Source organism: Pseudorca crassidens, chromosome 5 (assembly GCF_039906515.1).
Source record: "Pseudorca crassidens isolate mPseCra1 chromosome 5, mPseCra1.hap1, whole genome shotgun sequence".
Taxonomy (NCBI): Eukaryota; Metazoa; Chordata; class Mammalia; order Artiodactyla; family Delphinidae; genus Pseudorca; species Pseudorca crassidens.
This window is the reverse complement of record NC_090300.1, coordinates 136933047-136946187: the sequence shown is the minus strand read 5'-3', so window position 1 is coordinate 136946187 and position 13141 is coordinate 136933047. Positions and strand designations below refer to the sequence as shown.

General features: G+C 46.8%; 1 protein-coding gene across 5 annotated transcripts in view; it reads right to left on the bottom strand.

Annotated features, from left to right (window-relative positions):
* EVA1C (eva-1 homolog C) overlaps positions 1-12572 on the bottom strand; it is an 82829-nt gene extending 70257 nt beyond the window's left edge. For 2 of the 5 annotated variants that reach the window (XM_067739348.1, XM_067739347.1), the window contains exon 1: positions 12222-12572. In XM_067739348.1, coding sequence (XP_067595449.1) covers positions 12222-12432 — 211 coding nt within the window. In that variant the 5' untranslated portion in view covers positions 12433-12572. The remainder of the gene's footprint in view (positions 1-12221) is intronic. The other 3 variants (XM_067739346.1, XM_067739350.1, XM_067739345.1) reach the window with 2 other exon arrangements.
* Positions 12573-13141: the final 569 nt, after the last annotated feature.

Here is a 13141-nt window from a genome sequence, read left to right as displayed (position 1 = left end):
CCAGCCTGGGGCGATCCATGTTGCGTATGGGGTCTACATGTTAAATTTCCCATTATAAAAAAAAAAAAAACAACCTTAAATTCAGTGACTGTCCAGGTCTTTAAGGGAGTTTTCTAGAAACCAGGAAGAAGGAAATAGAGTCTGTTTTGCTGAGGACCAGTGGCGTTGGAAGCAGGGAAAGTCACTCCCATAACATGGACTGATGCTTGGTAACATTGTGAGAAATTTTCCCAGCCTAGAAGCTTACAACCTGGTTCAGCTGAATCCAATGGTTGAATAGAATCCCTTGGTTCTTTGTTTAAAAACACAGTATATAATCTTTATTAACACAGAGACATCGAGGATAAACGTGTACTCTATATTAACATGTCTATATGATGAAAAAAATCACTGTTCACTATTTAATATCCTGGGAAGAAAACAACTAGGAAAGAGCATCTTCATAAAATGTTTTTTTCTGCTTATTTTTATAACATCTGTATCCGGAAGTAAATAACAAATGCTTGGAGCATTTGGGAAAATCAATAATGTCTCTAGGTCTACATTTTCAAAAGTGTGTTGTTAAAACAGAGACTCACAGACACAGAAAACAAACTTATGGTTACCAAAGGGGGAAGGGAAGGGGAGGGATAAATTGGGAATTGGGGATGAACAGATATACACTACTACATAGAAAATAGATAAACAACAAGGACCTACTGTATAGCACAGGGAACTATATTCAATATCTTGTAATAACCTATAATGGAAAAGAATCTGAAAAAGAATATATATATATATATATATACACACACACATATATACATATATATACCTAACTGAATCATTTTGCTGTACACCTGAAACAGTGTAAATCAACTATACTTCAATTAAAAAAGAAAAAAGTTATAATTTTTAAAAAGTGTATTGAGAAAAAGAGAAGATCTGGCAAGAAGATGCTCTGTATATATGCATAAATATATATACACACACAGACAGTCAAATAATCAAATAGACATATACAGTCAAATATGTTTTTACTTTTATTGCAGGAAGTCATATTCATTTTAAAGACATACTGTACTTTGCTTAGGGATGTGGTGCCTTTTTATCAACATGGTGTCAAGGGAAGATGCTTCAATTTCTTCATATAAACGGATTCTGAACACTCAAGTTCTGTCACACCAAAATGGGCGGAAATGAGAAGCAGCAGCAAAGCCCTCCCATTGGACGGCATTCTTACATCACCCACTTTAAAATTAAATCTGAAACAGAGTTCTGACAGGCCTGCTATTTTCTTCAGTGCCAAGAGCCACACAATAGACCTTTTTTTGGACAAAGCTCTTAAAATGCTTGGAGATTCAGAGTTACTGAGTCACGAAACTTTACAAATATTGCACACCCATTCCTGCTGGTGCCCCTGCCTGCTCTTTTGGAAACAATACTATATTTTCTCTGTGTTTGGCAGAAAGAAAGAAATATTTTAATTAGTGTTGCAACCTGTTTGAAAGAAGGGTGACAGAGAAAGGCAAGCTCTGACAGTGGTTGGCTGTCCGCCGGTCTGGTGGCCTCTGGGCAGGGGTTGTAGCTATCATTTCAGAGGAATCTGTTTGATTCTCCTTCTACTCAGTGTGGGCCCTACAATGATGCCTGGTCCCATGACCACAGAAGCTTCAAATGTGGCCTGATAAGGTGATAACATTCAGCACAGAGGGGTGGGCAGGGTTGCACTGAAATAGTAATAGATGATTCATCCATGCAATTAACACTCTTAGAACCATCTCTGAACAGGTCTCTTTACAGAGTATATAACAGGCGGCACAGATGGGGACACAACGTTGCACAGAAATGTCAGCGGGTATATGTGCTGTCAGTCTGTGGATGCAAAGGTGGGGGGCGGTTAGACAGGGTGCAGGAAGAAGGGAAGCAGGAACAGAGGAGGAGGAAAGTAGGGGGAGGCAGTGAGAGGAGCCAGGGAAAAGCAGATCTGAGCATGGTTTTCAAGGCTTGCTCTCTTCCTTTTAAAAATTCAAATCGAATTGCCCCCCCATCCTGCCCCGCGCCTAGGATTGTTTCAGTGAAGTTGTGAAATAATTGAGAGGTGTTGCAAACACATCCTCGCACTGCGAGCGAGCAAGCGACTTCAAGTCTAAACACCTCTGCGTCCACAGGGCTATTTTAGAGTGACGTTAACGATGGCTAGTATTTGAGCTTGAAATGAGGACAAAAGGGCCAAAGACACAGGCAAGTTCCAGAGAGGAAGCTGGGGCTGAGGGGAGCCTGAAGAAAAACCTGGATGAGAGCAGTGCCTGGATTGCCACGTCCTTGGCTTTGAGGAACTGAACACTTTTGGGTGGCTGCAGGAGGCGAGCTGGCCTTGAAAAGAGCGTCGTGGAGCCACCTCTAGGTTTTCCAGACTCAACTTTGGTTTTGAAAAAATGTTCCTACCTTTTTGAGATTCCAAACTTGTAGAACATAAAGCCATGGCATGTTGTCTTGTCGGACCCAGCATTCCTCAACCTCAGCATGAGGACTGAGGACCTGATCATTCCCTGCTGTAGTGGCTGTCCTGTGCCTTGTAGGACGTTTAGCAGCACCCCGGCTTCTACTCACTAGATGCCAATAGCACCCCTAGTTGTGAAGAATCAAACTGCCTCCAGACATTGCCAAATATTCCTGGGGGGACAAAGTCTCCCTGGGTTGCGAATCACTGGCTTCTTTCTTTTTTTACTGAGATATAGCTGATGTACAGTATTGTGTTAGCTTCAGGTGTGCAGCACGGTGCTTCAGTATTTTTGCCGACTAGAATCCATTACAACTTATTACAAGATAATGGGTATAATTCCCAGTGCTATACAGTAACTGTTGCTTATCTATTCTATGTATAGTAGTTTGCATCTATTAATCCCATGCCCCTAACTTATCCCTCCCCCGCTTCCCTCTGCTCTTTGGTAACCATTAGTTTGTTTTCTAAGTCTGTGAGTCTGTTTCTGTTTTGTATATACGTTCATGTGTATTATTTTTTAGATTCCATGTATAAGTAAATATCATATAGCATTTGTCTTTCTCTGTCTTATTTCACTAAGCATTGAGAATCACTGGTTTAGATTAAACATTAGGACAAGCTAAATTCTCCTTGAGTGAAGACAGCCATCTACTATAAGGACCACATGGCATTCTTGGTGAAGACTGACAACCCAAATAACCTGCCTTGAAGAGCTAGAAAGAAACGCAGAAGTCTGCGACAAGAGGAGACCTTTTTCCTCAAAGCACTGGTTTATGGCTTTAGAGAACCATAACACTGTTTACACATAATCCTGGGGACAAAAGTCTTGGAGCCCTTTGCTTAAAAAAAAAAAAAAAAAGTAAATCAGAAGAAAGGGACCTTCACACTTAAACTGAGGTTTAAAGAGGCAAAACAGAGAAGACCACAGGCTCTGCTCTGTAGAATTCTCCACAGCCTGAAGGACAGACTCCACACAGCAGGTCCTGCAGCACCGGGGCCTTGAGGCCCCTTTTCATGCTGAGGCTGCAGATGGCACCTGAGTCTTTATATCCGGTCTGACTTGTCCACAAAGCATTTGGCATTGTTAGCTTTGGAAGGTGTGTTTAGGCCTCCCAAAATAGAAGAAGGTGTTTAAAAACGACCGTCCCTTAATTTCACCATCAAATGGACAGAAAAGAGGTGTGTGAGCCTGAACGTGAGTCAGTGTATATTTTTTTAATAGAAAGGAGACTATAATTGCAGGCACTCCTTGACGTGTATCCCTCAAAAGCTGTACAAATTGGCCTTCTAGATAAGATCGTGCGTTCTCATCTCCACCTGTCTCCCGCTGCACAAACAGAGAAGAGAAAGGGCTCCGTGACTCAGGTCTCTCTCGTTCCAGAGTACAGTACTACGATTGATTTATGATTGCTAAGCCTGAGACCTTCGGAAGCCGCCAAACATGAAAAGAGGGAAAAATCTTCTAAGTCAAGAGTAGAAAGGGAAGGACTTGGTAGCAGAGCGCCCTTCTCAGACTCTGAAACACTACTCTGAAAGCTGTCATGAGGAGGCATCGCTCAGGCCCTCACAGACAAAAAGGGTTATTTTATCCAGATTATTCCCCCACATTGCAGGGGAAAAGGGACTCATTTGTAATCATCAAAGGAATGCTGACAGACTTGAAATGGGATTACATTCTATTATCCTCATCCGAATTAAAGATTTGTTTTGGAGATCATTCTTAGGTTTCTTCCTCCCTGCTCCTCCAACCCCAAATGAGGTGATTTGTATTCATGGGACATCTGAGGCAGACATGAAATCAGACAGTTTGCAAACATACATTTCAGAGTCAGTGGCCTGAGTTTTGAATTTTAATGTTGCCTGCTTCTCTGTGTATAGAAAACTTGACTCTCAGGTCGAAACTGACCCCAAGCATCGCTTCATTCCCTAACTGGTTAATGCAGGAGAAATTCATCTCCAGGAGCCTGAGTGAGCAAGTGATACAGGTGTCCTGAAATGCAGGTGTGAAAATGTAAAACCTATACACGGGCAGTGTCATCTGGTAGGTCTATGGATACACTACTAAACCCTCAATTCCAAGCTCTGTGCTTTGGGTACCATTTTGAGAATGGGACCTGCCAAATCTATCCTTCATCCCTCAAACTGCTTGTTATCTGTGTGACTATGAAACCACTGAGAAAGAAGCTTTCTCAGGACAGAACTGACTCTTTAGAGTAGGCCTATATGATACCTAGCACAGCATCTGATACCTGAAAGACCTGAGAACATTTCTTGTTCTTTCATACAGACCTTCCACTGTGTACTCACAAGGGAACTGATGTCCACCTGGTAAGGAGTACTGGGTACCCTCAGGATGAAAGTCATAGGTCAGTGGAAGAGTTCAACTGGGTCAAAAAGCTATCTCTTGATTTTAGCTGCCAAAAGGACAAGATATCTTAGAGAACATCTCTATCAAGGCAAGGAAATGACACTCTCTAAGCAGGCGGACAGCAAAAAATATAGGTAAAGTACATTAGAAGTTATACCATTTCTTTGCTCATCATTTCTTTTCTTTATATCTCAAGCCTTCCTTCTAGACTCAGTGTCCTTCTTCAGGAAGTATATTCTTTAGTAGTTCTTTCAGTAAGGATTTATTAGTGGTAAACGTGCCCGTATTTCACACTCACTCTTGAAGATAGTTTAGCTGGGTATATAGCTCTGCACTGACAGTTTTTTTTCCCCCAGAACCTGGAAAATATTTGACTGGCTTCTGGCTCTCACTGTTATGGGCAAGCCTTTATAGATGAAAATTTTTTTCTCTATGATCGTTTTAAAACTGTCACTTTGTTTTAGCATTTTGTAGTTTTAATACGATAAGCATAAATTCATTTTTATTTATCTTGCTTGAGATGCTTGAATCTGGATCATTCATCAACTCTTGAAAATTGACTCTAAGGTATTATCTCTTTGAGTGTTGCCTCTCCCTCATTTTCCCTATTCTCCCTTTCTGGAATACTGATCAGCTGTATGTTGAACCTTCATTCCATTTTCCATGTCTTATAAACTTTTTTCCGTGTCTTTATCTCTTTTGCGGCATTCTGGATAATTTTCCCAGCTTTATTTTCCAGTTCACTAAAGCTTTGGATCTGGTATATTAAGAGATAAACATTACAGAAGTGGCACTGTTTTAAACAACTTGTAATTTATTTGTTTTAGCATTAGAGAAGCTGCCTGCATTCAAATCCCCAAAAGTTACTTAGCCTCTCTTGATGCTATTTCTTCAACTTATCATAGCAGTATTCCCTTCGTAGCGTTGTGAGGATTAAATGAGTTAATGAACATGAAGTTCTTAAAGCGCTGTGCGGCACACAGTGCTTTATGTTCTTGATACGCTATAGTATTTTTAGCTAACTTCTCTTACTTGTGCTAAGGGAACCAAGTAAAGAATATACCCCTTACGATGGGTCAGAGTTTAAACTGAGATGGTGCACACATGGGGGCCAGCTAAGGGGTAGCAGAATTAGAGACCCCACAGGGAAGGAGAGAAGCTCAGAGAAAACAGATTAGAATCACTTGGTCAGCCACCCTCCCATCTGAGAGTCTCCTTCTATCGCTAAAATCTAGGTGACTCTAGGACTGATGCTATTCAGGGAAGCTATTTCCTTCCAGAAAGATACAAACACATCAGCCTCATTAAAATAGTGGCTGAGGGCTTCCCTGGTGGCACAGTGGTTAAGAATCCGCCTGCCAATGCAAGGGACATGGGTTCGAGCCCTGGCCTGGGAAGATCTCACATGCCGTGGAGCGACTAAGCCTGTGCACCACAAATACTGAGCCTGAGCTCTCGAACCCGCAAGCCACAACTACTGAGCCCAAGTGCCACAGCTACTGAAGCCTGCGTGCCGAGAGCCCGTGCTCCGCGAGAAGGGAAGCCACGACAATGAGAAGCCCGCGCACCACAACTAAAGAAAGCTCGTGCACAGCAATGAAGACCCAACACAGCCATAAATAAATAAATAAATTTTAAAAATAAAATAAAATAAAATAAAATAGTGGCCAAGTATCATAAAAGTTCAGAATGCCTCGCCCCCAGCTTCCACGTCCATTACTTAGCTTGAATGACAGGAGTATGGATTTTTGAGACAAGACAGTCACGGGATTCACATCCTGCCTCTAAATTTTACCAGCAGTTGTTAACTGGGGTAGTGGGCGTGGCAGGGGAGGGGCTGGGTCACATGGGGGCAGGTGCTCTTTCAGTGTATGTTATTTCCAAAGCGGTGCCTTTTCAAGAATTTTAAAGGTGCTGACAGGATGGCTGAGAAGACCAGTGGCCTCCAAGTGTTTTAGATCATGAGCCCCATCAGTAAAAATATTTTGAGAACATTTCTCCACTATATTACATTTAGAAATTATGTTATAAATCAGCTATACTTCAATAAAATAAATTTTTAAAAAAAGAGATTACGTACTGTTCTACTGTCGACTTGTATGGGGTTTTTTTTGTTTTTAGTTTTTGTTTTTGGCCACATGGCGTGGCTTATGGGATCTTAGTTCCCTGACCAGGGATTGAACATGGGCCACGGCAGTGAAAGCACCAAGTCCTAACCACTGGACAGCCAGGGAACTCCCTCAACTTTATGTTAATTATAAGCAAAACTTCTTTTTTAAAGATAGAAAAGAAACAAATAGAAAAGAACAGAAGTTCTAACATTTTTCTCCTGTATCCACTCATCACCTTGTGCCTGTACCGACTACGGATGAACTGTGATGAGAAGATGTGGAAGGAAGGAATGGGAAAAGGTCAGTCTACTCAGAGGGCAACTGAAACCACCACGGTCAATCCAAGGACTATACAGAAAGGTTAAGCAAATTGTGGCACTTTTTCTCTGGCTTTGTCCCCCACTCAGCACCCACAGGGGCCAAGCCCCCCAGCCTGGCCCCAGTCCTGGGCTGGAGTTAGGGTCTGCCTCTGCTCTGCTTCCTAGCTGGGAGGTCTTGGGCAAGTCACTTAACCTCTCTGAGGCTGGGTAAAGTGACACTACTACTTACCTCACAGTGTTGCTATGAGGATGAAATCAGATAACCCTGTGCTCAATTAACTTTTACTCCCTTCCTTTCTGTTCCTTCCTTGAAATGGCTACTAGGCTGCCCTTTCCAATAAAGCGCCTGGGAGACCAAAGCCATTAATAACAGGACCACTCCTTTACCCAGACTCCTCTTCTCGGCTACAGAAAGAGCTGGGAGAACACTTTTCAAACGTTGTTACTTTCCATGGAAACAGACGAGCCCTTTGAGACACTTACTCTTCATCCCTCTTCTTCTGTGACAGCTGGACAACTCCTGCAGACATTTGCTTTGTTTTTTCTTTCGTTACGAGCTGGCTTTTCGCTTCATAAAAGTTTTGAAAATGAAGACAATCCTGAATTAAAGGATGATGTGACCAAGGTATATTAAAAAGAAGAGCTGTGCGTGTGCACATAGGCACACGTGCATGTATGTATAAGTGTGTGCATACGTGTGTGCTGGGATGCAGTGGCAAACTGAGAGCTGGGAAAATACATCCTGGTCTCCCTGGTGGTGAGCCCTGGGGTGCGGGGTGGGGGTGAAGGGAGACCCCGTCATGCCCGTGTCCCCCTGGATGAACTGACACAAAGACAGGAGGCAGCCCTGCCCTCTGACACCAGAGCAATGGTTCTCACCTCTGGCTGTGCACTAGAATTGCCTGGGGGCTTTGAAAAAGAGACCAATGCCTGGATCTCCCAGATCAATTAAATCAGATGCCTTGAGTTGCTGCTAGAGCATCCATACAGTTGTTTAGACTCCAGCAGTTCTAGTGTGCAGCCGGGGTTGAGACCCACTGCCTCTCTGAACAGAACAGGAAGGTTCAACCTCTGCTACATGGACAACTCCATCACGACCAAGTTCCCACCCCCCAGCCCCCAAGATCAACTGAATGACCATTTTTCCACATTCTGAAATTCCTGACCAATGAAATAGGAGCTAGGATGGGGCTTATTTGCTGGGCTGCAAATGATCTGATAACAAGCCCCACATCTTGTTTGCTTGGGCTACTGATTCCCGGGGGCGGGAGGCAGGACGTCAGCCCAGAGACCCACTTCTCTCGTGCAGTGCCCCTTCTTTGAGGTCTGAGGACATCTGGGTACAAGGAAGGCCTTAAAAGCTGCTCTGCTCCCCTTGTTTCTCACCTCCTTTCCTTTCCGCTTCCCACATTTACCACTACGTGTCCTAGGGTAAAACCAAACATGTAAACATATGGTCATGACGACTTTGTCAAAAGTCAAGAGTGTTCTAGGAATCCAAGGGATGAATTTTCTATCCTTTCCTTCCCTCTCTGCCCATCAGCCCATCCATCACTTTGAACTTCTTTGAGAAGAAAGAAAAGAAAGAAAAAAAAGAAAAAACACAAAACAGAACAGAAGAGGGAGAAAGGGAAGAGCAGATGGAGAAGGCTGTGCCTGCTCTCGGCAAAGAGTAAACCACCAAAAACATGAACAAGACCTGAGGGACACGGCAAACTAAGTTCAGGGACGCACTGGAACATCCCGCTTTAAAGCAGGACCAAATGTAGAGGGTCCTTAGCGTTTTATGGCTGGAACCAAAATGGCACCCCTCCCTCCCCTCTGCCCTCATCCTGCCTTGTTCTTTGAACAAAGATGATGCTGACATGACATTTCTATTAAAAAAAAAAAAAAAATCAGTGATCAGTTTGGACCTCTCAGGCTAAATCCTCAATTTGGGAATGCAGTCAAAAGAACAGAAGACCATCCCAGAGGAAAATGGATGAAAGCCAAGCACATTTGAGTTCGGGCTTAAGGATCAGAGGCAGTGATTCTGCATGAACTGTTCTTGCCTTCCTGGGATGTGTTTTTAATGCAGTGATGATAGCCTTCCAGTGGCCGCTGGCAGCATCTCAACGTCTTCAGGGAGGAGAGGGAAGGGGGTGTTTAGGGAGCCTGTTTCCTAGCAGGCTTGGAGGTGATTACACAAGTCATGAGCACGGAGGGGGAGACGCAGGCCCCGATGCAGCCTCTGGCTTATTAAGAGTGAGATCCGATGCTGGAATCCCTGGGGCCAAAAAAATCAATGACCCAGGAAAACTACAGCAGCTGATGGCCTCGGTAAAGAGCTCAGGGAAGAGTTGCAAAGAAGAGAAAGGCTTAAGTAACTTTCCAAAACTCTGCACCGTTCGTCTCCCTGGAGGCCCCGTACTGTACAGACCATAGCTGGGACCCCTTTCATTTTGACACTTTCTTTCACCTGGATTCACCATCCTTCTTCCATCCCCTTCTTCAGGAAGGTTGAAGGGGGTCCCAAGTTCCCTCCACCCTCCCTCTGTCTGGCTTTTTGATGTTTCCTTGTTTAGAAAAACAAGCAAGTAACTACATTGTCAAATGGTGCTCTCCAGTCCTCAGCTATTGCTGTCAGGCTCCGACAGGGAGGGTCCACTGTCTTTTTTCAGGCACTGATTTCTACACACCCCTCCAAGTGCAGGAATAGGACCTCCTGTCCCCAGGAAAGCAGGCATCAGGCTTTGAGGCTACAGTGGGGGGTGGCAGGGGCGGAGGTGTGTGTTGGAGTCACGTGAGCAGGATGCACTGCTTCAACGAAAACATTCAACTGAACCCTCAGACTGTCATCTTCGGAGCTTAGGAGTTTTCCTCGATGCCGTATGTCACATGGTTACGGGGTCCCTAAAGGTTCATGAAGTTTCAAATCAAATGAATCAACTTTGAAGACTTCATCTTTCTCCCTGAGCCTTTTCTAATATTTCCCCGACGCCACACAAGATAGAATTTAGATCTAAACCTGAGTGTGTCTGTGGTTTCAGAGAAGCTTATTTTTCTTTTCTTCTTCCCAAAAGGCTCCCGAGCACTTTCTCCCTGGTCTTCACATCACAAGAGCAAGGCTGCCCAGAGGAAACATGGGAACTCCTCGTGGATGCACCTGGAAATATCACCGCCGACCCAACACTGGCTCAGGGAGTTTTAAACCCTGAAATTTAGGTTCCCATCCAAAGCAGGAGAAAATTCCTTTTATTGTTTAGTCATTTAGAAAAACATGTATGAAAGCATCCATTTCCCAGAGCAGAGCATCCCTGTTTGAGAGCTCAAGTTCACCCTCTGGAACAGTTGCTCCGTACAGACAATTCCAAACCTGGGTGGTAACCTATAGACTGCTTCAAGGACTGCAACTGCTCCACTAAAGAAACAAACTCTAAGTGTCTTTAATCTAGGAAAACAATCTAATGGTTACACCGCGATTTACCTAAAGCAATATTTGTTCAGTTACGATGATGTCACAAAAGAAGGGCTTGTTGGCTTTCAGTTCTTTCCTTAACAATATTCAGAGCTTGATGGTGGCTGAACTCAGAACTGCTTTCCATAGCTTAAACCAGCAAAGAGAGAACTCTCCTAGCAGCCCAGAAAGTTCTATTACCAAAAAAAAGTCAATAGCACTCGCTATTCGGCAGTTTCCCAGCACATTTACCATAGCGCTCTGATCCCGTGGTGCTGGATTTTAAGGACCACAGTTTCCTTGCCAAATAGACATATCTTGGCTTCCTTTGCTAGGTGGAAACACTGCCTTGATATTAAATATTCAAAGCAAAGAAACTCTGACCCAAGGGCTCTCAGCTAACAATGACATTCTCTGTAAGTAAACTAGAAACCCAACTCAGCTTCTGATTTGCCAGTGTCCCCTGCCATGTACTAGTCTACTGCACAAATAGGGCTGAGGAACGACTCCTGTTTGCCGTGATTATACCGCAAAAGACCCTCAGGCAGGGATGCGGGAAGCCTGGACTTGGCAGGAGATGCTGGAGAAGGGGAAGAGTAGGATTCAGAGCTGCTTCCTGGGCAGGGCAGGGGCGAGGAAAGGGTGAAAGGCCTCCAACCTCGCCAGACGGAGACTCAGGTCCGATACAATGGCAAGGACGTTGTTACTCTAAGCAAGCGCGGTCGTAACGTAAGAATGCGGCTCCTATAGCCCTCGTCAACCCAGAAACTTCTCTCACTTTGCTGCGCCACACCTACAGCGCCAGAACTATCTGAGATCAGCTGCGGAAGCCTTGGTCGCAATCCCCCCAAAGAAAAGCCTCATCCTTTACTGGGAGGGGGAAGTCGTTAGTTTTTTGTTAAGGCGATAGGGGACAGGCAATGGGGATGGAGGTGGGGGACGCTGGTGCCTTTTGGCGGTCAAGTCCTACCCCTCAGTCTACTCTCTGTTCCGTAAGCTTCTACTCATCTTCTTACTGCATCTCCACCAGACCTCCCATCCTCTTGGGCTTCCCTCGTGCCTGTCGGCGCAGACTTCAGGTCAAGGGTCCTCTGGGCTGGATTCCTTACGTGGGCACCTGAGAGGCTGGCTGGGGCACACCCGGCCTATGCGGAGAGCAAACCAAGTGCAGCGTGGACCACAACACGTGTTCCAACAGCGCTGAGCGCGGCACAGGGCTCAGTTTAAGGTATTTTAAGCCGACCCGCATCCATCGGAGTCGGGTCCCTGACCCTGGGAAATTGACGAGGAGGTCAACTCATTGAGGGAAAAACTCCAAATACCCTACCCACCCTTCCTTCTCGGGGGGGGGGGGGCTCCCCTGCCACCATCCCACATGCGCAGCTACTGAATATGCTAAGGGCTCCTATTATCAGGCAAGAAAACTGGCTCTGAGCGCGCTCCAACTTTAAACCAACCCGGCCTTGCCCCCTCGAGCGCCTGCCCCCAACCGAGGGCTCACCTGGGCGCCCCGCGGCGCCGGGGGCGCACAGCGAGGGAGGTCGCTTCTTACCGGAGAAGTCCGTGAGCGCTGCGATCTCTTTGGAGCAAACCAGGACGGTGCAGTAGAAGAGTCGCAGGAGCTGCCCGGGAGGCTCTGCCTGCCTGCGGAGGCCGGGATGCTGTGCTGGCTGGGGCGCTGGCGGTGGGCGCGCGTGTCCCGGCAGGAGCATGGTGCGCGGCGCGACAGAGCGCGGGCGCGGGCCCGGGGCGCGCGGGGGGTCGCTGGGCGGAGGGCGGCGTCACATGGCAGGGCGAGTTGGTAGCCAGCGGCTCCGCGGCCCCCTGCCACCTCCTGGCCCAGGCTACCAGAGCTTCCTCCCCGCCGCGGGCTAGCACCGGCTCCCCAGCAAAGAGGAGGGGGCGGAGAACTGGGGCGGGGCGAGGAGCCCCGGGAAGAGTCCGCGTGGTTTCCCCGAGAGGAAATCTCCGCTGCGGCCGCGCGGGAGGAAACGAGGGCGGGGGGCGAAGGGAAAGTGTAGCCTCTCGCGCCCAGAGCTGCGGAGGCCGGTCCCTGGCGCGCTGCCCGCCGCGGAGGGCGCCCCCAACAGCGCGCCCAGGGCCGCGCAACTTTAGCGCCTTCCACGCCCGGGTCCCCGCCCCGGAGACGGCTCAGCGCCCCTGGCCTGGCCCGCGCTGGCCCCGTGCCAGCCTCGCCCTGGCCGCCTGTGGAGTGCGGCCGGTGCCCGTGACGCACTTAGGAGCCAGAGCCGCGCTTGGAGCCCGGGAGACCCGGGGTGGGGGCCGCGGGAAGGTGGGGTACTGGAGGTGTGGGACCGCAACACTGACGTCTCTGCGACCCAGCGCGCTCCACGTGCAGAATCGCCAAGCACGCACAGTTTTCCCCATTTCACAGAAGAGAAGACCGAGACCCGGAGCACT